Source organism: Dryobates pubescens, chromosome 22 (assembly GCF_014839835.1).
Source record: "Dryobates pubescens isolate bDryPub1 chromosome 22, bDryPub1.pri, whole genome shotgun sequence".
Lineage (NCBI taxonomy): Eukaryota > Metazoa > Chordata > Aves > Piciformes > Picidae > Dryobates > Dryobates pubescens.
In genome coordinates, this window is record NC_071633.1 from 10,966,767 (window position 1) to 10,993,646 (window position 26,880).

General features: G+C 39.4%; 1 protein-coding gene across 1 annotated transcript in view; it reads left to right on the top strand.

The window, feature by feature from the left end:
- TRIM66 (tripartite motif containing 66) overlaps positions 1-26,281 on the top strand; it is a 41,991-nt gene extending 15,710 nt beyond the window's left edge. The window contains exons 7-21 of the mRNA XM_009905120.2: positions 829-943; positions 2,303-2,449; positions 2,585-2,702; positions 4,026-4,918; positions 5,897-6,058; positions 15,434-15,706; positions 15,921-16,149; positions 18,969-19,029; positions 19,753-19,927; positions 20,674-20,981; positions 21,383-21,506; positions 22,877-22,951; positions 24,034-24,186; positions 24,794-25,012; positions 25,328-26,281. Of these exons, the coding sequence (XP_009903422.2) occupies positions 829-943; positions 2,303-2,449; positions 2,585-2,702; positions 4,026-4,918; positions 5,897-6,058; positions 15,434-15,706; positions 15,921-16,149; positions 18,969-19,029; positions 19,753-19,927; positions 20,674-20,981; positions 21,383-21,506; positions 22,877-22,951; positions 24,034-24,186; positions 24,794-25,012; positions 25,328-25,345 (3,070 nt within the window). The 3' untranslated portion in view covers positions 25,346-26,281. The remainder of the gene's footprint in view (positions 1-828; positions 944-2,302; positions 2,450-2,584; positions 2,703-4,025; positions 4,919-5,896; positions 6,059-15,433; positions 15,707-15,920; positions 16,150-18,968; positions 19,030-19,752; positions 19,928-20,673; positions 20,982-21,382; positions 21,507-22,876; positions 22,952-24,033; positions 24,187-24,793; positions 25,013-25,327) is intronic.
- The last annotated feature ends 599 nt before the right edge of the window (positions 26,282-26,880 follow it).

A 26,880-nucleotide genomic window follows, 5' to 3' on the forward strand; every position in this document is an offset into this window, starting at 1 on the left:
GCCCTGTGGAGAAGGACTTGGGGCTACTGATGGATGAAAATCTGGACATGAGCCAGCAATGTGCAGCTGCAGCCCAAAAAACCAATTGTATCAAAAGAATTGTATCCGCAGCAGGCTAAGTGAGGTGATACTGCCCCTCTGCTCTGGTAAGACCTCATCTGGAGTACTGCATTCAGCTCTGAAGTCCTCATCACAAGAGAGATGTTGACCTGTTGGGGTGGGTCCAGAGGGGGCCAACGAAAATGATCAGGGGGCTGGAGCACCTCTCTTATGAGGGCAGGCTGAGAGAGTGGGGGTTTTTCAGCCTGGAGAAGCAAAGGCTCAAGGAAGACTGATTGCAGCCTTTCAGTATTTAAAGGAAGCCTATAAGAAAGATGGTAGACTTTCTAGGAGGGCCTGTTGCAACTGGACAAAGGATGATGGTTTTAAACTGAAAGAGGGCAGATTCAGACTAAATGTAAGAAAAAATGTTTTACACTGAAGGTGGTGAAACAGTGGCACAGGTTACCCAGAGATGTGGTAGAAGCCCATTCCTGGAAACATTCTAGGTCAGGTTGGATGAGCTCTGAGCAACCTGCTCTGGTTGCAGACACTGCTGCACATTACAGGGTGGTTGGACTAAATGACCTTTAAAGGTTGCTTCCAATCCAAAGCATTCTGTGATTCTGTGTTTGAAGAGAAAGATGGAAGAACTTATGGGAAATGGTGCAACACTCATTGAAGTTCTCTGTTAATGGTTAAATGAATTCTTATGACAAATAACTACTAAGCTCTGAATAAATGACATACCAGTTGGTTCATCCAGAGATGTGTATCTCTTACCCACAGGCTGCTTGAAGTAAAACATTTATACAAGAAGGTAGAAAATCAAATAAAAATGGCCAAGATGGTTTTGATGAGTGAAATCAATAAACGAACAAACATCCTTCTGGAACAACTTGAAGTAAGAAAGACTAATTTCTTTGATAACTTGGGAAATTGAACTTAATTACATATAATGCCAGTGCCAATGGAAAGAATATAGGCTGTGAGAGTTCTTGTTCCCTTGCTTATGTTTGAAAATACTTTATTATTTATTTATTTATTTAGAATTTTCTGTGGAATCAATGGTTGACAAAGATTCAGGATGAAGTGCCAAAGTGTTTGCTTCTCCTGAGTTGACCACATTTTCTAATGCAATTACAGAGCATGTGTGTGCCCCTTCTGAGTAGCGTGAAAACTTACCTCCTGGCTGTAATGTTGCATTTGTAGAAGACCACTAGCAGCACATTTAATACCCTGCTTTGAAAATGACCCTCTGGTCATTTCCTGTAGTTTTGACTCCTCAGTTTTCAGATGTCCAGTTGAAGTACATAGGATTTTATTTTGAAATGTGCCAAGCACTAAAAATGCATTTAGGTCTGACCAGATAGAATAGAAATAGAATAGAATAGAATAGAATAGAATAGAATAGAATAGAATAAACCAGGTGTTATTCTTGGGTAATTTTAGCAGATACTGGAAAGACAAGGCACTCAGCACTTCCTGGCTACCATTGAACTTACATGCTTGACTCAAATATGGCTACTCAGCTAAGCAAAAAAGAGAAACCTATGTTCTCATTTCAGTGTTATTAAACATTAAGTAAATTCAGTGCTTAAGTGTTTTAACAACGTTTCAGTGTTTGAGTCATCTGTAACCACAACGGAACTGTACACACACCTGAAGTATATGCACAGATCTCTGTTGAAGTGCCTGTAGGGGGGTGCTGAGTTAAAGTAGGCAAGGGCAGATAGTTCTTCACATAAATGGTAAGTAATTGTGGAACTCCTTCCTGCAGGATGTTTTGCATGTGTTCAAATGGAGTTAGACAAATTCACAGAATAATACACTGATAGCAACAATGTAGCCTCTGGCTTCGTGGTTCCTAAGTCATGAATTGCTGGAGACTGCAGAACCATTCTGAGAAATATTGCATACTTCCGATTTTATATTCTTTCTTGAGCCTTCCCTGTTGTGTGTTACAAAAGACAAGAAAGTGGTCTGGGTGCAAATTTGATCCATCTTCTACAGCCTTCTTGGATTACATTATTCTGTTAAACACAGGTCGTGATGATGTAGGTTGTTGATCCTGGAGGAGTCATTGTTCTTCCTGAGTTCAGACACAGCTGCTGAATAGGATTTGCTTTCTTTTCATGACTGGTGCTTAAAAGAGCTTCTGAATAACAGTGTTTCTGCAAATAATGCATAATATGATGCCAGTGATGGCATGCATTATGTGGCTAAAGAATGACCACTATCTTCTGCTGATTCAAATTAACAGAAAGTCACCAGTGAAAGGAGGCAGAAATTGGAGCAACAACTGCAAGGTGTTGTGGTTTTAAGCAGACAGTTAGAACATGTGCAGAACTTTATCAGCTGGGCAGTGTGCAGTAAAAACAGCATCCCATTTCTCTTCAGTAAAGAACTGGTAAGAGCAGTGCTTATTTTCTCAGTAAACTGAAATTGTGCAGTAAATGAGAGAACTGTTATGAGGATTTAATGTTTCTCATTGAAAACATTTTTCATGATTGTGAATGAAATCATCGTTTTTGGCTGTTATCAGATTGTATTTCAGATCCAGCGCTTGTTAGAGACAAACTGTAACACAGACATAGGTCCTCCTCTAAAGATCAGATTTACTTGGGATCCCTCCTACTGGACTAAACAACTGTCCAATCTGGGTAAGACAAATATATTGTTCTGTATTAGGCAAGTTCCCAAAGACAGATATAGACATACAGTACTTTCCCTAATGTGCTCTCTTTTTGTTTTGACTTCCAGTTTGGTAACGTTTGTCATTTTCTGAAGAAAAGCCAGTCTCATTGAACTTGCCTGTTTTTCCTTCCAGTTCTATTAAGCCACCGATTAAAAGACATCATAATATATAGAGATATTACCTTATAAACATTGCTTAGAAATATACTCTATGAATATCATCTTTGATGGTCTTACAAAATCTCAGTGTAAGAATACATCTACTAGTTTAGTGGAAACACTGTGCAGTACTAAACAGATAGCTTTTGACTGATATGACATAAAATATGGTGTTACTGGCCATCAAATACCCTTGAATTTGCTCAGTGTGTTTGAAATTCTGTTCAATCCCAGCAAGCAATAGCTCTGTACAGCACTATGACAGTCCTGTAAGGAGAAATGGAATATCTGCAGTGGGTTCCTCTGCTTACCTGGGGGCAGTTGAGCTCAGTTGTGCCCATGCTTCTCAGATCCTTTACTATCTTAGTGGCCAAAAAACCTGAGCAGTGCTTGAGACACAGTTAATGAGCACAAAAATTATTGTAAGACATTGACTGTATAATAAATACAGTGTTATTGGTGTAATGAATGTGCATACTGTGACTTTATTTCCCACCAGCTATCAATTTTTGAACTGCAGTGGGTTTTTACAGTAAATTCACTTCAGTGGGCAGATCAGTGGTCAAAAGATTGGTTCTCTTCCCATTTTAAATTATTAAAAACTAGATGAGGTAAAACACTATAACAATATTACAGGGAATAATCTCTTGACTAAAGGCATGGATGAAATCTGGGTCACTTGTAACTTTTAGGATTCTCACCTACATAACGTCAGTCTCTTTTAGTTTTTGTTACTTTCACCCTGGAAGCATTCTTTTGTACTTGTGCTTATAGATGAGAAGGTATCACAGGATCACAGGTATGTTCATACACAGATATGCTCATACTTCAGTAAAAAATGAAAGTATAAGCCACATCCATCAGTTAAAGTAAGGTGAGGTCAATTTTTCAAAGCATTTGCTGGTCATTCAGCCATGAGTTCCACTGACATCAGTGGGAGTTTGCTGTGATTTTAGATTACTGAAAATCCTGATAAATTTGCCTTGACAGTATGTTGAAGGACTGTTTAGATAGGATATTTTAAGATGTTTTATACTTGAAATGAAGACAAGGAAATGGCCATTGGTCAGTTTTTATTCTGTAAATTTGCCAAGACTGTAGGAGGAAGCAAATGTACTGTTTTTTTCCAGGGGGTTTCACTATGGAAGGTGGACACATTTCTCACTCAGATGTGGTACTCTGTGGAAGTGTGCAAGGATTACAGACCTCCTTGATTCAGGGGCAGCGGTCACCAGCTCCACAGCTGGGACCTGGGAATAGCCAGCTACATCAGTTTCCAGCTGCAGCTCAGTGTCCTGTGCCTGTGTGCTGCTCACACTGCCTCGGCGTACCTCACTCAAACAAAGCTCAGCCTTCTTACCAAGACACAAATCGCCATCACAATTTTCGACAACCTTCTGAACTGCACCAGCAGCGTTTTCCTCTGCAGTACAGCATGCAGCAACGTGAAAAAGAGTGCAGGGGTGCCCCCCAGCCTCTGAAACTAACACAGCCTGGGCTGGAACAGCAGCCGCGGTCAGAGCCAGAGACTGTCTCCGGGAGGATGGGAAAGCACTTACCTGCCCAGCAGCTGCATCAGACTGCACCCTTGGGTTATGCCGTTGTATCGCATGAGGCTCATCAAGTTCATACCAGCCATCTACAGCCACTGCGCACAGAAGGTTGTTTGCAGACATCAACTGTGCAAGTGCAACTTGGTAATCCCCAGAAGATAAAATCTAACCATTTGCAGCAGCCACCACAGCAGCAGCAGCAGCATCCACCAGCATCGCCACCATCAGGTCAGAATGAGAACACCCACAAACAAGTCATTCAGCAAAGCCTGGACATAATGCACCACCAGTTTGAACTGGAGGAGATGAAAAAGGATCTCGAGCTTCTTTTGCAGGCCCAAGGACAGCCCAGCTTGCAGCTGAACCAAGCCAAGCCACCTCAGCACGTTCAACAGACCATAGTGGGTCAAATCAACTACATAGTGAGGCAGCCAGCCCCAGTTCAGCAACAAATCCAAGATGAAGAAGAGGTAAGTTCTCTAAAAATTCTTTCAGCTCAGACACGGAGACACTTTTGCGATTTCCTGTATTTGCTTGAACTTTCTGAGTTGTCTTGTCTATATTTGTATTCAGCAGAGGCTTCATGCCTCGTGCAGATTAGGGCAAAATTTTCTGTCAAGTGCTGCATTACCTGGAGCCTGAAGAATTTTTAAGTAGACTAGGTGAACAGCAAGTGAGAGAGTAAAAACATCATTATTCCTCCTTCTTGAACATGTAATGGAGGACTACACCAATCTCATTTAAACTCCATTTTAACTTCTTTTTACTGGACACTAAGCTCTGAATTCTTAGAAGATATTACCTTTTGATTCTGAATGATTAATGAAAAGAGAGCAAAGAACAACTTTTTTTCTTTTTTATTTGTTGTATCTGGGAGGTATTTCCCATTCCACTGGTAACTGCTCTTACTGCTATGGCATGTCCTTTAAGACTTTCATCAGTATTGATACTTGCTGGTCTGTTAGTTTTGTCAGCACAGCTAATTTCTCCTTCTGTTGGTAAGAAACCTGCTTTAGAAAAAGGAACAGTGTTTGGTGGTGAGCATCCAAACTACAAGGCAGATAAGATGCACCACAAGGTGACTTTGAAACTTGTTCAAAACAGTGGGGACTGCATCAGAAAGGTGGCTGGGACTTCCCATTGTGTAAATTCTGTGGAGCTCCTACCTTGAATAGTGACTTACCTGTGGGAGCAGACTGTAGGCTTTTGGAATAGCTGTACATTACAGCAGCATTTCACATTTTTATTTAGTTATTTATAATCCATTATTTTTTGAGGGAAAACTTTCTCTGTATGTTTATCTCTGCTTAAGCTTACTTTGAACATCTTCATTGGTTTAGAGCTTTTACCAGTCTTCCCATGTTGTGTATGCTGTGAGCTGACATGAATTTGTTACCATTTTTCTTTCTGAGATTTTGAAACCACAAATTCTTAATTGTTATTTGTAGGTCTATGAGAGTTCCACTGATCTTGATGCCCAGAAGCCTGTAATTACTCTTGACAAAAGTGGAGGTCCCTCCCTGTCACAGTCACTAGATGAAGAAGCCAGTGTCAGCAGTCACTCCTCTCAGAGCACATTGCACCAGTCAGCTTTCCATCCAGTGAGAAAGGTATAAGGAACTTTTTTTATTTGAAAACATATTTTAAAGAGAAAACATGCTAGTATCAACTATAATATAGCATTGGGATTTGAAACCAGATTGAAAAAAATTAAATATAGTAAAAGTCATCAAAAGGCCTGGTAAATCTTAGAAGACAGTCATAGCTGAACCTAGTGGGCATCTCCGAGTAAGATGCCCACACACTGTGCTGAGGCCAGGATTGACAGCTGCTCTGTAAGCTGTTAGTGTTTAGATCTGGCTGGCATGATTGTTAAGCATGAGATAGTAAATAAACAGAATATTTCGCTGAGTAAATTCTGCCCTGTGCCTATCTCTATGGATGTAACTACCAGGACTTGTTAACTACCGCACTAACAGCAGTTACTTTGATAAAAAAGAAAGAGTCAGAACCTGATGAAGTCAAGACTGAGAAACATCCTTCAAAATAGTCGCCTCAGAAATAACAGCACTAATTATGACTGAAGATGTTGTGTCTGAAAGGGATATAATCCTGTTATACTCCTTCTTCTTGTTCATGTATAAGCAGAAAAGTCATGGATTTCTTTATATCTAACATATTTTAGCCGTGCTTTGATAATTCCACCTACTAGGAGGCACTAACTATTGAAGCAGCAGCATAAACAAAATCAGGAAAGCTTATCTTTATCAGTAGATCCTTGCTGGCCTTGGATGTTGCCTATGTGTATAAGGCAAAGAAGCTGCCTTTTACCTCTGTGTACAGCTAGCTTAAAACATTCCAAACGCAAACTTGTTTGTACCACTTCTGTCTTTCGTGGATGGTTTTTCTTGAGATTTGTGTGTGGAGTATTGTGGAAGAACTTGTATTTCCTTACTAGCCCCCCAAAAGGAGGTGCTTTTATCCTCCTTTAGCACATAGCTTTGTTGACCCAGCATTGTTATGATGCAATACCCATTCAGAGAGCTGGAGGTCCTTTTGGGAGTTGTAACGACATGGAAAGATAATGATTACTGAATTGTGGAAGGCACAAATAAATCTGCAATTGCTAACTTAATCCTGTAGAAATGATGGAATTGCTGGATTTGGTTGATGGTATCACAAGATTCTGAGATGAATCTCTTTACTCCTGACTTGTGCATGCAGAAGCCGCTCTCCCTCAGCCTCTGAAGACAGAGCACAGGACAGAGGAAAACTATGCAAATTTTCTAAGATAGGGTTACCTTTAGGGTATGACTTGTAAAAATCAAAGTTGTGTATTTAAAGTCTGAGCAAGACTGTGAACCTGAGCATACACTTTTCTTGTAGTGTAGACATACCCTCAAAATTATTTGTGAAAACAAATGCTGATGCTTATGAGCTAGCTTTCAGAGATTTTTCCTACCTGCACATTGGAAAAGCTGTCCTTTGTTTCTCGATCCTGTAAATAAATGATACTTCCAAGAAGAAAAGTCAGAAAGAGGGAAGAAAATGGAAGCAGATGTGCAAGAGAGATTAGTGTAGTCTGATGGGAAAAGGAGGAGAAAAAAACAAAGGATGTCTGATTCATTGCTGCACCAGCTGAGAAGAGGAAGATACTCCTAGAGAAAAGAAAAAGGAAATTTTTCTGACGGTGCTGAGATGTGTATGCTTTGGTGCAGAAAGCATAGGTGTCTGGTTTTTCACTATATTTCTGGAGCTTCTGCAAAAAATATGGATGTTCAACAGTTACAGTACCCCATCTTGGCTTGTGTTTATCTCATGTAATGAGCTATTTGGGATGAAGCTGTAATGTGCTGGCAGCTTTGGCAATGGCTAATTAGAAATAATGAAGGCATATAGCACAGTAAGGAAACCCTTGAAATATTTTCTGGATGAATGCTGTTTAAAGATACCTGCTTTTATAGAATCATGGAATCAGTCAGGGTTGGAATGGACCACAAGGATCATCTAGTTCCAACCCCCGTGCCATGGGCAAGGACACCTCACACTAGATCAGGCTGGCTAGAGCCTCATCCAGCCTGGTCTTAAACACCTCCAGAGACGGGGCCTCAACCTCCTCCCTGGACAACCCATTCCAGGGCTTCACCACCCTCACGGTGAAGAACTTCCTCCTCACATCCAGTCTGAATCTCCCCACCTCCAGCTTCATTCCATTTGCCCTAGTCCTATCACTACCTGATATCCTAAGTCCCTCCCCAGCCTTCTTGTAGGCCTGACAATTTTCCTGACAACTACTTTAAATCTGACAACTACTTTAAAACCTCAAACGGTCACATGGTCTTAAATGGGCATTCGGTTCCTCTTCAAGAACAAAGGGATGTGTCTGTTCATTCTCATTTCTGTTTTATCTGGTTAAATATTTTCACACTCATCTCCAGGCAAAAGTTTCTGTATAGGCATTACTTCTATATGGCCTGTATTCAGAACATCTCATCTCTCTCAAGTTTTCTGAAGACATGGAAAAAAAAAGAAAATGGAGAAGTCTAAAATGCTACACTTGGAAAATATGATAGAGAAAATGGCTAGAGAAACCTTTTGCTACCTGGAGAAGAACTGTATTCTGCTGTTTGGAGAATAATTGATATTGGTCTACCTTGATTTTGTGTTGTGGTTCTGCTGAACTCTGTCAGCCTTCATTGGTGCACAGCATTCCTAGTGGAGTAGATAATTCTCTGGCTGATGAGATTCTTTCATTAAAGTGAAAACAGTGTGATGTAGCAAAACTCAGAACTGACTGTTTAGTTACATGCTTGCCAAGATCTGTCAAAAAATAAAAGCTTCCATTAGCCCAGTAGTTTCTTTTATGTTGGAGGAGTGCTTATGTAATTAAATATCTGTGCATTTTTTAAACATGTTTGTGGCCTACATTTGATGCTAGTGACTGATAACTAGATGAATTGTTTGCATGCGGGGTCATAGTAATGCATGGAGCAATATGGAACAGATGGTATTAATAGTTTGGGGTTACAACATGACTCTCAAACAAGGAAACCACAAGTACATTATTCAGATTATCCCAGACAAGTGCAAGTGCAGTCATTGCACCATGGTGAGAGGCACTTGTAAGCCATATGAGTGCCTCTGAGTTCAAAGAATGCCTCTTCAGCTTATTCTGATGACTACTGCTTTCTGTCCCTCACATTGATATGCAGAAGTAGAGAAGCAAGAATGAAACACTTCATGTACTTGTAAAATCTCATGTTTACATTTTACCATCTATCAGGACAAACATTAAGTCTAGCTTCATTGAGCAGACAGAATTTTGGTTTTCCAGTCCTATAAGGTAGGGTTTTCTATCTGATGTCAATCAGAAACATTGGCATCAAGGCTACTGCTGTCTTAAAGTTCAGAGCAATTCTCATCTGTGCCCATCTGCTGTGTATGCCTGTGTATAGTATAGACTGTAAATATGTAACTTCAGTTATGTATGGGCTTGTTTTCATTCATTTCACTGATTTTGGAACATTAATACTGATATATTATGTCAGACTTTCTGTCTTCCTGTGTATTCCTCTATTTCTCTGTGAACTGAATTTTTTGTGCAGAATAAATCTTTCTATACTTAGACCATGGATTGTTTGAGAACGCAACACTAGAAATGGAAATTTTCTTTCTATGTGCAAAACAGATACAATTTTCTCTCCGTGCTCTCCTGTTGATATATTTGACTCATGTAGCCCCATGTGGATTGTAGAGTAGTTCCATCTCCATGACTGCCAAATACCCAGCCTCTCCATTTAGAGAGAGGACAAAGTTCAGAAGAAATGTTGTGATACCTGCACTTTTGTTCTGGGGAATGGTGCCAAGCTCTAGCCAAACATTTTATACAAGCTGGTGAACTGCGAAGTTGCAGTGTGGAGGAATGAGTACTCAATTAGATTATCAGTTTTGTAAGAAGGGTTACAAGCCTTCTGCAATGATATGGTCCTTCTGTTGCTTTTACATAGTGTGATACTGAGTTATTAATTTGTGCACAGGCCTGGAGAGGTTATCTGTTCTGGAGCAAAGGTGAGAATAATGAGTTATTTTTGGCCTGATTGTGTTTTCTGGAGTAAAAAAGGGCATATAATCCACATTTTACTTTCATGTACCTACTTGTCATTTGTGACTGTGATGAGCAAGAGGTCTAAAGGATGTACCTAACCATAATTACTGAACATCTATAGCACACATTTGTAGTCTGAGCCTCAGGTACTACTGCAACCGACATTGGTGTTGTTGCAGGACCAACTGGACATCTCAGACTATACCTTCACCACTTTCTCTAGTTGGAAACAGGGCCTTTACTTTTGGGAGGGAGAATTCTTTGATTTGTCCAGTTGTTAGGTTGGGTCCTAGGCAGTGGAACAGTCTGTCCCATTTGTGCTTATCCTAAACACCTAACTGGATTGGCCACTCATGGTTCTGCCTTCTGGGACACTGATTAATTGTGAGTAGACTGAACAGTGTTTGTCAGACTCAGGCTTGGTTATGTTTCTTAGCAACATTTCAGGGTTTCTCCCCTTGAGATGTTATTTCACCTTCTGCTTAAAATAAATCTGTGAATATGCCATGCACTGTATTAGTCAATGATTACTAATAAACCAGTGAGTAATCACTCAGTGTTCACCACCTTCAGGGTAACCAGAAACAGTGACTGAGGTGCAAGCCAATGGAAATTTTATGTAGTGCTGTAACACTGGTTGTTTTGTACCATTCTTTTTGTAGTAAGTCTGAGGTCCTTAGGTCAAGAGCTCTGCTTGTCTCAAGCACCATAAAGTACTTGAAACAGGAAAAATCCTCAAAAATATTCCATGCCATCTGAGGAGCACTCTTGAGGGCACTTTGAGAGAGTCTTTTGCTTTATTGCAGTTTTATGCAATGGTGGCATTTCATGTAAGACTAACACGATGACAGTTCATGGCGCAACTTCTCAGCCTCTTCTGGGACTTGGTGCATGTCAATTTCTAGGCGCTGACATGCCAGTGCTGCTGTTACTACAGGATTATCAGTGACAACAGCTGCTTCTCAGTCTGCTGGAGGTGGCATTCTTGCACATTTGCCCCAACACTTTTATCATAAGCTTTACTAGTGACAACTCTTCCATCTCAGTGGCAAGTGCTTAACTGTTGATTTCTTGTGGGTCTTGTTTTGGTTTGGTTTGGTTTTATCATGTGAAATTTGGGAAAGGGTTAGGGGGCACAGTACAGATTTTTTTGTGGTGTCTTTGTATTGCCTTAAGTATGTGGTTATTACTTAGTGACTGAAAGTAATAATAAATTAATACCTGGCCCTAGGAATTAGAATCTGAGCTTGGGACCAGGATAAGTTTATGGTTGTTGTTCCCCCCACCTTTTTTAAAATTTTCTTTTCTTCTCTTCCTAAGTACTATGAATGTTAGGGTATTAAATGTGAAGGAAATAATAGTAACCTCCTAGAATTTAAGATCCTGCAAATTCCTAAGTATCAGAGTGTTTTTTGACTTTAAAGAATTGAGTTGCTTGCAGCACAAGTGTGTTCATGCTTAATGCAATTAGGTACATTTCCCAGAATGTTAATTTAACAAAACCTTTTCCCATGACCTGGAAAAAGGGATAAATAAAACATGATGCTGCTTGCTCCGTACAGTTTCTTCTGCCTTCCGCTTTAAGCCGGCTCCAGTTTGTTCAGACAAAATGTTAAGGAAGATTTGGATTCTTTTTCTCATAGAGACAGAAAGGAAATTCCTTGGATTCTCTTCTGAAATTGGGAAATAGGAATAGGAAGCATGTGTAGACTGTGTTATCAGTGCTGCTGTGTGCGGTGAGTTAAACAACTGGATTGGAGTAGTACATTTGTTTAACCTCCTAGCATAATGAGCTGCCAGGGGGATTGCTCCACTTAAGAGCAGCCGTTCATTACTCTGCAACCATTTGCAGCATGTTATTTCTCTTATAGCAAAGAGAATTGGCGGTTCCTAGTTTTAGCTTGCTTTATCTGTGACACTTAATGTCAACAGCCTTGAGACTTTGCCAAAACAATCCTAACAAATCCTAATCCCAGTGTTTTAAGGTAAGTATTTGCTTCTCAGAATTCTTCTGTATTAGTGCTGCATGTTTACACTGGACCTTTTTTTAAATGCAACAGTGATCAAAGAAATATTTGATCTGAACAATCTGTTTATTTTTTGTTCTCTGAAGGCACTTTGCATGTTCTTTTTTCTTACCTTTCTCTACCATAGCTATGAAATTTGTGGTGGAAGGTATTTTGGGGTGGTGATATTGCTGCCATTATATTATAAGGATCATCAGACCAAAATTAATTATGAGACAATGAGAATTCCATTTATAATGACACAAATGTAGTTTCATGTGCCAGGTTGTACATTAAAATGTCAGAAGTTTCAAAATTAACCTACAGCTGAAGCCACCCTCTACCCAAGAGCATAATTAATGCTTCTTGTTGTTCAAAGGGTGCAATGTAAAAGCAATAGAGCTTTTATAAAACAGAGATCAATTCTTTAAAGGCATCCCATTTGCAAAAACTAGCTGAACTGTCAAGGGAAAAGAGAAATTTTTGCTAATGGCAAAAGAAATGATTATTTTAGGGAGTGAATTAATAGGCTATTAATGAGCCTTGTTCCCAGTGCATTGTTCACTTCACACTTGACAGCAGCTCCATGGATCAGAATGGAATGTGTCTGTTCTTAACTGTGAGTTTTAATATTTTGCACTGAAAGATCATAATGTTGCTTCATCATTAAAATAACCACAAAATTAACTTATGCCCCAAGGGAAAGACAGATGGCAGTTTGATGGCCTCATTATTCTTTTTTTTTTTTTTTTTCCTTTTTAACAAGAGTAAGGTTTTATATTGGCTTATATAATCTAAGAAGATCTCTGAAGAAACTGATGCTAACTAGAAGAGTAAAAAAGATATAGCCATATAATGCAATTGAATTTGACCTTTCTAAAAATTTCAGTTATAACAAAGTCTTATGCATGCATCTTTTTTCCCTTGTAGGAGTTGTCCCAGAGATGACTCTCACGAAGTAAACTTCTTAGCAAGGCTACCATTTCACCTGCAGCATATAGAGTTACACACAGATGGGTATTCACAGGGTCGGGTCTCAGTAGGTAGCAGGTGATGGCATGCTCTCAAAACACAAGTGTAGGAAGATGCATGTGGGGATTAGAAGTGAATTGCCACAAGGTCTCTAGTTCATTTGCTGTGCAGCTTTGGTTGGTGTGCCTACCACGTGTGTGCCTCAGTGTGCCCATTTCCAATGGCACACAGTGTTAGGTGGCTCCTGCTGACTCAGGCATTTGGGGATGCTTCATGCTTTTGAGAATCTAGCTAAATAAATATTTAACTATCTCACAGGGACTTAATGCTCACAATGGACTTTGAAATATGGGAAAGTGCAAGATTGATTGCAGTCCAGCTGTTCAGTTCAAGCACCAATTCTGCTTATTTGTTTTATTCCTTTTTTAATGAGAAAAATTAATTTTTGTCACCTGAAAAAGGCTTGTGTACCCAATAGGCAGGAATCTGTCACAAGCAAGTTATGACAACAAATGAACATTTTTGATCTTTGTGGACTTCTTCAGGATATGTGACCATGACAACTGGATTCCTTTCTGAGCTACCTATATTCCTTTGACTTGAAATCTGAGCATTCTTAGAGTGCTCTGTCAGACAGAGTATGGAAAATCGTGCCTCCACCAATGCATTTCCTCATTGCTGTGGTCTAGATTTGAACTCAAATATAAGGTAGGAAGAATGTGTTTGACTGATTCCAACTGGCTCCAGGAAGTTTTTATAGCTCAGGCAGCTTCGATTCAGGGACATATTTGGCTCAAAAGGAGGAAAATGGCCCTGGAAGCAGAGACCCAGTACTCTGAGGGATTTCTTCAGCATGAAAGGACTGTTTAAAACAGACTTACTAGAGCAGTGTGTGGTAGAATGTATCAAATCTTACCTATCACTGCAGAAGAGCTGACCTCTTTCTGCCTCAAATGCAGGTTTTTTTGTCTCACTGGATATGTCACTGTTCCTACAAGGCTTCTACTGTGGTGTCTGTTGCAGATTCAGCTAAAAGAAATTAAAGCATATCTTTAGATGGAAATTAGTATCTGTTGACAGTGTTCTCTTAGCACATAGGTAATATTCATTTTGAGCAGAGGAATTGAGGACTGACTTGTTTGGCATTATGTAAGATCTTCCCAGGCACAACGGACAGCTCAGTGTAGGCTACTGTGTTAACCACTGCTGAATTAAGATGGTCAAAGATATCAAAATCCAAAATGGAGTAGCAGTTGAGAAAAATACTAATTAAATCTAGGAAATGGGCCCTGTCTCACCTCCACTTTTAAGTCACAGCCCCCTAGCAGAAAAATAAGTACAACAATGAAATTAAACCCTAATTCAGAAGAAATCAACACATTTCTTTTGTCTTTGAGTTATGCTACAATGAGTGCTACTTACTGTATGGTAGTCAAAAGAATTTATTTAATAAATTATCAAGGATGAAACAACAATGAACTATGATGAGAAGAATGAAAAATTGTATATGCAAATGACACAGATCTTCATCCTTCTCAAGACTGCTTATATTTGCTTCATATGCATACTGGGAGAGTCCTGATTTCAGTACACATTCCTGGATGTAAGGCAGCTTAAGGAAGTCACCTAGATGGATGGATTTGCTTTGTTTTGCATAAGAGTCTTTCTGTAGTTTTGACAGTGACAAATCACAGGAGAGAAAATGTATGTTGCTAAAACTATTGCAGACTTTGGTAAATATTCCCTTTCACTGAAAACCAGACATGTACATCCTTTCTGCCTTAGTATGTGTAGGATGCTTCTGGATTTACATTATGACATTTAAAGGCCAAGTGCCTTAGGTTTTAATGGGACAGATTCGCTAACTAGCATAAAAATTTCAGCATCATTGACAGTATGATACTTTCATCCACTTGTGTCAGATCTGACCCCCATTTATTTTGCATCTTTCTTCTGAAGAAAGTGACCTGATGATTTTTGAATGAAATGATAAATTTTATGAGCTGAATGCTATTTCTTCTGGAATAACTTAAAGGAAGCTAGTAGGGTTTGTATCAAGCATTGATTTAGTGAAATATTCTACATGCTGGGATTTCCCATTCATTGTAGAGAGTTAAAACCCAGCATCCCTTGGACTGATGAATGACAGAGAGATTTCATAAATCACAGAAGAGTAACCTGGGTGTCTCCCATTCCAGTTTTAATGGTGAACACTCTAAAGCTTTGGGAAACAGTCTAAGAATACAAGACGCTTTCAAGCCCTTGTTGACACAACTGGTTGATTACATGTAGCTGACAGGGTCTCTCATCCACTATAGAAAGGGTAGTAGCATTTTGCTGCTGAAAAGCTCATTAATGTATTGGTGTGGGTTTGTTTGTTTGTTTTAAATTTATTTTCCCAGCGTTCAGCATCCATAAGCATTGTGGACTTTTCAAACAGTTTAGAAATGGAATTACCTTCAACAAGGTTATCTAGCTTGGCCGACCCACAGATGCAAGGTGCAACTGCTGTAACACTTGGCCCATCAACGGATGCTCTTTGTGACTGTGATACTTCACCAGATTCAGTGCCCAGCTACAGCTTGACGTCAGGCAGAGGTCCAAGTGATCTGAGTCCAGGGGCTGCCACTGGCCTGGCACTGGGTGATGTAATCCAGGGCAGCACTAAGTGCAAGGTAGGAATTGCTCGAACTCCTTTACTGTAAGGAAATCCATTTTCAGTGATAGCATATGTTACTGTTAGTCAGCCAGAAGCAGCTGTTTCAGAAAGTAAAGCTTTCCTTAGCTGGCATTTGAAAACTGATTGCAAATTATTTTCTTAAGATGGAAAGAAAGAAAACTAATACAATTTTCTTTTTGTTTCTTTTCTTTGTTTTCCCCCATCTGAAGCTGGAAGATGAAGGCTTCAGTACTGTGGCTCATCCTCTAGAAGGCAGCTTGGCTATTGCTGGGCAAGATGTAGTTAATGAATTAACTCTTTCTATGCAAAAAGTGCTGGAAGAACCAATCAATCTTTCCCTCAAAAAATCTCAGCATTGTACGTCTTCGTGTGAGCTCCTCAGCAACACTTCTTTCCTACCTGTGAATGCCAGCATGAGACAACATGGAAGCAAAGAAGGTATCAGCCTTTTTATTATTTCAGTTAGGGTTTTGGTCTTTCTCTCTCAACACTGTAATTGCGAGCATTGCGAAGCAGCATGCTTATTAATATACTTACATATAAATGGGCTTTCCCAGGAAGCTTCAAATATATTATTAGAGTACTCAATCCAGTGGAAAAGTGTGTTTGATCTCATTTGTGGAGGAAAAACATGGAAATGATATGCCTTGAATTTGTAACATCCTTCATCTATGAACCATAAACGAGTGTGTTTATGTGAAGTACCAGGAGTATTAGTTCTCTTAGAAGCACTCCTGTTAATGAGACCTGCAGTTATGACTATTGAAGAGCTGTTTTGAAGAGTCCAAGTTCAACTAAAAAAAACCCCACCGTATCTGAGATGTAATGTGTCTTCTGCTAAGTCCTTCACCTCAGTAGCACAGCAAATTTTTGTTGGGTTAATATATTGGATAGTCTGTGCTTCTGCTTGGCTCTGTGTACTATGAAAAAGAGAACCTTCACTTCAGCCAAGGCCTATTTCTCCAGCCTAAATGGAGAATTAGACCAACTCTTTTCATGGGCGCATTGCCAGCATCCTTGTACTACAGTGTAAAACCTCCTTACTGCAAACTCTAAAAGTCAATGAGACTATTCATGCAAGCAAGGGATTGCAGGATCAAGCTGTTATCCTGTGGCTTATGCCAGTATTTGGCTGCTTTTCTCTGTAAAAGATGAATTAATATTTCTATCTCTGTGCTGTATTTTTATTCTGAGGATTCTAATTAGTACAAAGGAGGCCTAGCTCAGTGAGCCAAGGAAATGTATTTGTCTTCTCTTATATGTACTACACCAAATTGTGACAATTATGCCAAAACAAGTTGTGTGAGTTGCATGAATCAGGTGCACCCTAAAAAGCTGTGCTTCAGTCAGGCTTAAGTATCTATGAGAGGAGCAGCTTTGTAGTATATGGTTTGAGTCCTGTGACACCACACATGGAAAACATGCTACAAAATTCCTCTGTGTAAAGCATGGGTCCTGTCATGCAAGAGGTTGGAAAGACTTAGAACATTAAGTTTAATTCTGCTCTTTTTACATGGGTGAGTGCAATTCCCATCCTGTTCTCACTGTTTGAAGGTGTGTGGTGAAGGGGAATTGAGGAGATAAGTTTGCTGTATATAGTGTGCATGGGTGGGAGAGATCAATGCTGTTGCAAAGGCAAGGGTATCTCTGCTGGTAGCTCTCAGTAGGATTTACTGGTTTCAGGAGTGCTGTGTTACTGCTGCTGATGTTTATCTCCAGTGACTTATCCCCTTGTAATGTTAAAGCTAAACATTTAAGCTTAATTTATAAGAAAATATTTCTTATCCTATCCCCAAAGGGATGTGGTAAAAACTGTGCATAATTTGCAGCCACTTTCCTTTTTATCCTGACTTTCATAAACACCCTCCCCTTCCCTTCTCTTTTCTAGACTAAACAAATCTGATAGTTTCAGTCTCTCCTCATGGTTCAGGGTTGTGATTATTTAAAACCACCTTGTTCCTGCTGTGCTATTCTGGGTTCTCTGCAATTAAGGAGTGCTGCCCACAGCCAGAGGCAGTGCTGCAGTCAAGGCCTCTGGGGTGCCATGCAGAGCTTCTTGTGTTTTACATTCCTTACTGCTGGTAATATGCTGCAGAATGGTGTTTGCCTTTTATGCAGCAGCAGCATTATGTGGTTGACTCACATGCAGTGGATGGTCCACATTAACCCCCAGTTCCTTCCACAGAACTGTTCCCTAGTCAGCTGTTTTCCTTTGTGATTACATTCATCTGATCCTTCATATGCATAATCACAGAACGGCTTAGGTTGGAAGGGACTTTAGTAATCATCTACTCCAACCTCTCTGCCGTGGGCAGGGATGCCTCTCAAATAGACTCAATACTCAGGTGTCTAAGTTCAGTCTTACTGATTTAGGAGATTTCTTTTTCTCTGAAATGTTAAGATAATTTTTACATTGTAAGCATTTTCCACAGGATTTGCAACCTCTTTGGTTTGGTGTTTTCCACTAATTTTATAGGTACTATTATTTCATAAGCCATGTTGCTGATGGAAAAGTTGATTAATATTAGGAACTCCTCACCATTAGAGCATCCTCTTGTTTGACAGCTTGAGACAAGAGCTGCTCCTTCAGCTCAGTGTGCCGTCATCCATTAGTAGTTCTGTCCTGAGCCACCACTACCACCCTTCATCTAAGTAATAATCACAAGTGAATAGCACATTGGGAGTGATGTGAAATGCACCTTTCCCATCTCTCCAGAATTGTTTGGTTATTCTTGTGTCTAGCATCACGGAAGAGCTACAGTTACTTGCTTATATAATGGATAGTTTTGAATTCATGTTTATATGTTACATGCATTGGAGAATAGAAAGGAATCATACAGTGAAGCTTCTTTGCATGGAGCAGGAGACTGCAGAGACTTGCTGATCCTCAGGGATTCTGACCTCAGCAGGCCTGTTTTTCTCAAGCGAAGGCTGTAGAGCAAAGAGGATTACTTACATTCCATGTATATGGATGAATGTGGCATGGCTATGTACATATATAATTTTCCAGGAATGTAACCATTTTGACAACATGTTTTGGAAAAGCTGCTCATATTCAGAACCGAAAGACAAAGATTGTATCCCAGAATAGAAAATAGCTACACGTTTTCTATACATATAGATGAAATGATTCCATAATTCACTTACAATATCATATTACACAGCAGTCAGAAGTACATGAATATTGAAGTACTTTCTACCCTAATCTGACTCTGATATTATAAATATTTTATTCATTTTCTTATCTTCTGTTCCAGATTCCAATAACTGTGAAAAGGAACATTTAGAAATGGATATGAAAAGCAATCAGAATGTCAGGTAACAAGAGTCTTTTTTTTTTACACAAAAGCACTGGGCATGAAATTTTATGCATGTATTTAGAACATTTGTCATCCTTAATGATAACGGAGAGGGGAAAAAGAGCTCAAGATTCGTTCTAGATCATAATCCTGAAAGTTGTAAAGGACTCTCTAAAAGTCGAAAACAATTCAAAAGAAGTGGCGAGTTCATCTATTTCTGTTAATCTGTGTCATTTTCCAGGGTGAATACATGTTTACAAACTTATGTCACTTGAACAGTCAGAAACTGTTTAGCCCCAGTTAAACCTGAAAAATAGAATGGAACAGGATTGACACTGTATAAACAATTATATAAAATGTTGTCTTCAGCTACTGCTTGAATGGTATTTTAAAGTTAAGTTGGTGATGTGCTGTGCTCCTGCTTGCAGGCAGCCACACTGAAAAGCATCAATTGTGACTTATGTGGGAATAATTAAAACAAAAATATACAGAGCAGGGCAAAGTTTTAGCTCAGAAGTTAGTAATGAACTTACACATGTGATTAATTTAAAGTGATTTGTTTGCATTTCTTAAAGAATCAGCATGTTTAAAAAAACATGCAAATCTTCAGCATTTAGCCAGCAGTCACAGTTAAAAAGGAAGAGGAGCCCCAACAATAGCACATAAAAACCGTTGAAATTGAGTAGGGAGAAGACTTTTGTGGATTATCACTGAATTTAACCATGTGTCATTTCCTTTGTAGAGCTGACCCTAAGGAGAAGAAGATCCCTTATGTGCGACTGGAACGCCTAAAAATAGGTACATCAGAAGCAGGGGAGCTGCCAGTGTTTAAGCTCCAGCCACAGCACAATGAGCAGGAGGGCAAAATTCTCCTGATAATTGAGTGTGGGAACCAGTCTTCAAGTATGTCTATAAAGGTGAGAGTAATTTCCTTGAGGCTTTACTTGCTTTCTCCCCTATATCCCACTGTCTTGTACCCACAATTTCTGAAAGTTATACACTAAACAAGTCTGTTGATTTGTTTCACCCTTGGATACTTCTGTGATGGGTTGAAGTAATAGAGAATGTAGCTTTCAGTTTGCTGTGTAGCTTCCTGATACTTCCATTTCTGAGAAGTGTGTCTTTGGGATTGTATAGCTGTAGTGTTCTTGTGTTACAGTCATCAGCCTGGCTTGTCTGTCTAATTACAGATACAGGATAAAACTTTAAAAAGCTTAGAACTGACCTCATTCCAGAAGTCACAGTGTAATATATTTTTTAGAAGCTCTGTATGTTATTGCTTCATTGGAATCTTGATTGTCAACTTCTTTCAACAGAAGCAAATGGGAATTTCTGGTGGGAACAAAACTGTACTCTTTGTTTGCCTTTTTTTGACTTGTAAAATCGGCAAATAACATTGTAAAGCAGCCTGATTTTTTTATCTGTCATATGAAATTTGTACAGCTTTCTCACAGTGCTATTGCATTGTGGTATATGGAGGAAATTACCTGACCTTTCCAGCCAGCGGCAGAAGTTGAGCTGACCATGGGCCTGCTGAACCCCAGTGTTCTCTCCAGTAGAGTTCACTGCAGAGAAATGATTTTTGTCTGCAGATAACCACTGCTGTTACATGCTCATGTATGAAAATGATGATTGTGTGATTCTAGATTTTTCTCCTTTCAAGATAAATGAAGATAGTTCACATGAAGGACTGAAGTCCAAAGGAGAGAACTCAGAGGGCAGGAAGGTTCTTATATCCCAGGCTGCAGGACAGACACAAGCTGCCCCTGTAGATACTCTGTCTGCTGATCAGAAGCTCAACAACGGCATCTCCATCACAAAAAGGTCTCCCATTACTCAGGAAGTCAGTCCAATTGAAAATGAGGACTTCTGTGCTGTGTGTCTTAATGGAGGAGAGCTGTTGTGCTGTGATCACTGCCCCAAGGTCTTCCATCTCTCCTGCCATGTTCCAGCCCTGCTCAGCTTTCCAGTGTGAGTATGTATGACATTTAGCTAACATGCTCAGTTTCTGCTTGCTGCCTTGGGGCAAAACATATCCTCAGGGATGGATATGTCAGTCTTACACAAGGGCAAAAACTGCATCTCTCACTGGCCTCTTTTGTTACTTTTCTTGCAAAGGGAAGAATTGTGTTGCACATTAGGAACTAAATGAATTATTAACCAGAACTGTTTCCAGCCATGTATGCCCTTTCTGCAGTTACTTGGACAGTACATCTTAGGAGAAAGAACTTTAGTTCCATGGGCTTCAGATTGCCTGCTATTGTAAAATTAGTTAATGATGAGAAATGTTTCCAAACATAGTGATTCCTTAGGTTTATTGTTTGACAAGGTCGCTGACAAAATGTGACAGGATTTTGTGGCTTGTGTTGCAGGGGAGAATGGGTGTGCACCCTTTGCCGTAATCCAGTGAGGCCGGAGGTAGAATATGACTGTGAGAACACACGCTGTGGCCACAGCTATCCTGCACAATATGGCCTCGATGACTGTGACCAGAAGGTGGGGATAACTATTTATTGTGCTATTTAGAAAAGGACATGTGATCTCAGCATGAGTTATAGAAAGATGAAACAGACAGGTCTGGAATTCTTTTCTCCTTTGAACAGGCAAGTTGCACTCAGCAGTAGAACAAGCTTCCCTGAGTCAGCTTTGCCTGGCTTTCTGCCACTAAATCTTTTACCTTTAAGACTTGGCACTTTCTCAGACATCTACTTAGGCCACTTGCAAAGCCTTTTTTTTAAACGTGGACACTTTTTGACTTTCAGTTGGATTGAAATCATCTTCATGTGTACCATTCATCCCCTTGAAGATGACATTCAGGCACTGTTAACTCACCCTACATGAAAGTTTTTCTTTTTACATCCCCATTACCAGTTTTCTCCACCCAATCTCACATGAAAAAATGCCTTTTCTTGAAGTCCACTTGGTACTTATAAGCTACAAGTTGCAAATAAATGTCCTGTGTATATTGTATGAATGAAGCCTGGAATAAGGCACTGGTCTAGTCTGAGCAGCATACATGAAGGCAACAGCAGTGGTTCTTAGAGCACTGGGACTCCTTACCAGGGCCTATAAGCACAACCACAGCACTGCTCAAATTCATCTGTACTGTTTCTATACTTGAGCTATACTCTCCATGAAGAGCTGGACATAATTTCTTAATGTTGATATGATCCCTGTTTTCATTGGACTGGGTACAACTGGCCAGAAATGGTTAGGTTCTGGGTCTTGATTAATGAGGTTCTTTTTAGAAAATAGCTGATAGGTTGGATCTTGAAGGTCTCTTCCAACCTGGTCTGGTCTATTCTATTCTATTCTAATTGGAAGTTCTACTGCTTGTGAGCAAACATGGCTCAGCATACTTTTGTTTCAGTGAAAAAATAATAGTTAACAATTAATAAAGAGAACTGTTTTCATATGGTATTACCAGCCACATTGCTTATAACCATTTGTATGAATGGATGTAAACAGTGTGAGATATTTTCCATTTAGCTGTTCTTGCTAATTGTTCTTGCTCTTGCTAATTGTTCTTGCTGCTGTTCTAATAGTCAAGAGACAAGAAATAGACCTGGAGTGCAGAAAGGAAATAGTGATAGCAATAAATTCCCAAAAGTTTCCAGGAGAGATGCATGCATACAAGCATTTTTACATGTTATTTATTTTCTTGTATTTCTTGACTGTCTTAATTTTCAATACTGTAAAAATGCTATGAGGCAAAATGTCTCCCAGGCTTGAGTGAACTGTGCCTTTCTGCATGAGAAATGCACAGACTACACAAACTGCCCTTGTTGCTAGTATGACTGATTAACTAAAGGCAAGAATGAAACAGACTTCTTTTAAATGAAAATGTATTACTTTGGCTTCTACAGAAGTGTGAAAAGCTGGTGCTTTCCCTGTTCTGCAGTAGTATGAGCCTCCCATTCCATGAACCTGTCAGCCCACTGGTAAGTACTAGATACATGTGTCCGAGGGAATTCAAGAGTACTCTGGCACACCTCTCAGCTTTCTCCTTTGTCTTCTTAAAAGATATTAATGAGCTTTTTTCCTGAACAGGAACAGTATTGCTTCCTGGGGATGGGTAGGTGTTTCCCTCTTGTAAGTGCTTTGAAGGTGCTAGGCCAGAGGCAGATAAATGCTGACCAATGTTTTTGGGCCAGAAATTGACTTGCTGCATACATGGAGGATGTTGCACCAACTTAAGAGAGGTCTGCTTCAGAAATAATTCTGGATTCCCTCTGTTCTGGTCTTTTGCAAAATTGGTAATATGACTGTGTTCAGGGGAAGAAGCAGAGACTGCAGTTTCATCCATGTACTCAACAGTTGCAATTTTAATTTACTATTGTAAGGAAAATGTTGATTAGAGCTATTGTAATGATGTAGAATACAATGTGCAACAAGTTGGAGCAGGAGAATGAGAGATGGGAAAAAAAAACACACGAAAGAGAAATTTTATGTGAAGGACATACCAATATAAAAACATTCCACCCAATAAAACCTGCAATGAACTTACAGAATGCATTACCTAACAAGCAGGCTTTGATGCAGAAAGATTTAAGGAATGGAATATGCTGGTGCCCATTGCAAAAGACCTTTGCTGAACTTTCAAAAGAGTGCATAGTAGCGTATTTTCAGTCACTCTTGGCAGACTACTTCCTGCAGTATCGGCTGCTCTTATTTCAGTACTTTGGTTTTTTGTTACTTTTGTAGCTAATTGTCAGTGTTACATATATTATTGATTATAGTTAAATGATGACATCTTTATCTAGGGATAAACTTAGAAAGTGCAAATAGCAGAGCAGTCACTGAAGTGTGCTGTTTTCAAGACTCAGCTTGCAAGCAAATATTTTTTTTTATTAAACCAAAAAGCACTCAGGAAGATGATGTGGAAATACAGGCACCTAAAGACTAGAGCTTTCTTCCTTGATGAAAGATATCCTCTGCTGTAACATCTGTCCAAACTTGGATGAAAGTCATTGGAGAGAAAATATTTTAATAGCAAAGGTTACATACCTGTGTCTTATTACAGGCTCGGCATTATTACCAGATCATCAAAAGGCCAATGGATTTGTCAATCATACGAAACAAGCTGCAAAAAAAGAGCAAGTCCCATTACTCTGCACCTGAGGAACTTGTGACTGACGTGCGTCTCATGTTTTGGAACTGTGCAAAGTTCAACTATGTAGGTTTCTAATATGCATGGGTAAGGGATTATAAATGAGAGGGCTGCTCTTTCAAACTATCATTGATATAACTACTGGTTCAATCAACAGCAGGTATGGAATTGGGATAAACAAAAGTGTTCATCAGTTTTACTCTTTGGAAATTTTATATATATATATATATATAGTTTTAATGACAGAAATGGAGCTATATATGAATCTGAGAACTTGATACATCTAGTTGGATCTGAAATTTAAGTGAGATTTCTTAGTGGACAACTTTTTGTAATGATAGTGAGTTTGCTGAGAGAAGCAGTCATAGCCAGCAAAATAGCAAGGAAACATTCAGGTACATAGACATTCCTAAGCAATGATGACTGCCATTCTTTCTAGATCATTGCACATCTCCTTTTCTTAGAGGTACAGAAACATGTTCCTTAATAGCAGCATCTGTTATTTACTTACATTGTAAATGCAGAGGGACTAATGGGCTATAGAATGTGTGCAGGAGACTAATGGAGATGGAGCAGACAGAGCCAAGGTGAGACATGAACATAGAGTAATCATTTGGTTTTGATCCTTGATGATTTCTGTGTGTGGTAACACTGAATGGTTGTTCTTTTACAGCCAGATTCAGAGGTTGCCGAAGCTGGACGATGCCTAGATGTATTCTTTGAGGGCAAACTGAAGGAGATTTATCCAGACAGGAATTTTCCTTCAATGCAACAAGAGGACTCTGATGCTGAAGAAGTGGAGAGTCAGAATAGCAAAATGCCACTTCAAGATTTCCAGTGGCCATCATATGGACAGGAGTGTGTTCAGCCCAAAAGGAGACGGCGCCACACTGTAAGACTGCAAAAGCAAAAGAATTTTGTTGCCAAGTGGCCACCCTGCTAATTCTGTTTACAGCTACTGATGGGAAGTTTTGACAGGGCTGTGTGGGAAAACTGTCAAGCTTCCATCACAGGGATATGATCAGTTCCACAATTTTATGTCAAGATCCTCTGAATGGAATAAAGTGTCAGTTGTGTATAAATGTATAAGCATGAACAGATGAAGTCTCTCAGGCCACACAGTTATCTTCCTAACAGAAAACTCTGTCCAGATTTTGAAAAAGACTAGGCCCTCTTGCTATTCACAATTTGTTTCTTTTGTACACAGGAAAGTGAAAAAAATTAAAGAATGATGTCTCAGCCAGCTAACAGCCTTCCTCAGGTATGACCTCCTCAAGATGTGAGATATGCTATGAGGAATCCTGCAGCATAACTGACAGAGTTAAGGTGTGTGGGAGGAAAGCGAAGCACTTGAGCCGTTTGTCTATTAAACTCTCCTAATCTGCTGACCATATGCCTTATTTCTAGATCTTGTGGGTAGATAACAGATCCAAAGTGTTTGAATCTGTCAATATTCAATATGTTAAATCATGTATACGTTTTGCAGTGTTTACACTGAAATACTAATGTTTTGGTGATAGGTAATTATGATGAATAATGGAAGTAACATGCTAATAATCTCTAATACTGCAGTACCATTTTATAATCTGTTTTATAGAGCACAGGTAACCATGTAATGATCTTGCAATGTCAGTGTGGATGTTGGCCATGCTTTGTGATAAACACAGCACGTAGAGATAAAAACCGTAATCCTGTTGTTTTCTTCAATGATTTTCCTGGGAGCTTGACTGCTCAAGGTCTGTGAGATGCAGTCTAATGTGGTTATCAGATTAACTGTTTCTTTTGAAGCAGAACATTTTTATTAAATCACAAAAGAACAAGTGCTAGTACTAGGGCTCTGTGTGGGCTGTTTCTGAGTGCATACGAGATGTTATTTTTGCCAGGAATGATTCTTCTGGTGTTTAATTCATACTTGGTAAAACAGTGTGGGATTTCTTGGGTATCAAAGGTAGCACTTCTATACAACCCAAGCCATTTGGTTCTCTTTAAAACAGATATTGGAACTCAATAAATTAACTATGAAACAAATTACATGGTTATAGAAGTGCCTATAAAATAACATAATATATTCCTGATTTTCTCTTTGCTTATTTTTGTAGTTGTGAGTGCCAACAGTGCTAGAAGATGAGGATAACATGTATATGTAGAAGCTCAAAAAGAGTGAAAGGGTGTCTAAGTATATATTTTTTTCCCCCTATATTCTGCAGTGTGTCAGCAGACCCAGAAGAGCAATCTTAGAGTTTGGCTGAACAAAGGGTAGCATGTAATTGTAAAGCCTGAAGGGTGGGATAGGTAACAAGACATGACACCTGATTAGAAAGGGATGGTTTGCAAGCTGCTTCCCACCTCTTCCAGAAGCAGGTGAGCCAGACCTTTGTGTGACCAATGCCTTTTTTTGAGAGGCATCTTGGCATCTTCCTGCTTGGAGCTCTGCCCAGCAGTGTCAAGCTGTGCTGTGGTCTGGTTCTGAGAGAGCAGGGTTGTTGCAGATCTCAAACACATTGAAAATTAATTTTAATTTGGTTCCTGTAAATAAAGATGATATTTTTCAGCATAGTTTATAAGGGCTATTTGGTCTGGTAAACTATGTATGCTATTTTAGATAACACTTTAAAGTAAAGGTTTCTATATGAAATATTAAGATGTGAATGTTATATTCTACTACCTGTGACTTACTGTTTGCCATTAACTTGGTAGTGAGCTAAAGTTTTCTTTGAAGAAATGAAATCTGGATATTATAAGCTGACTGGAAAACCATGA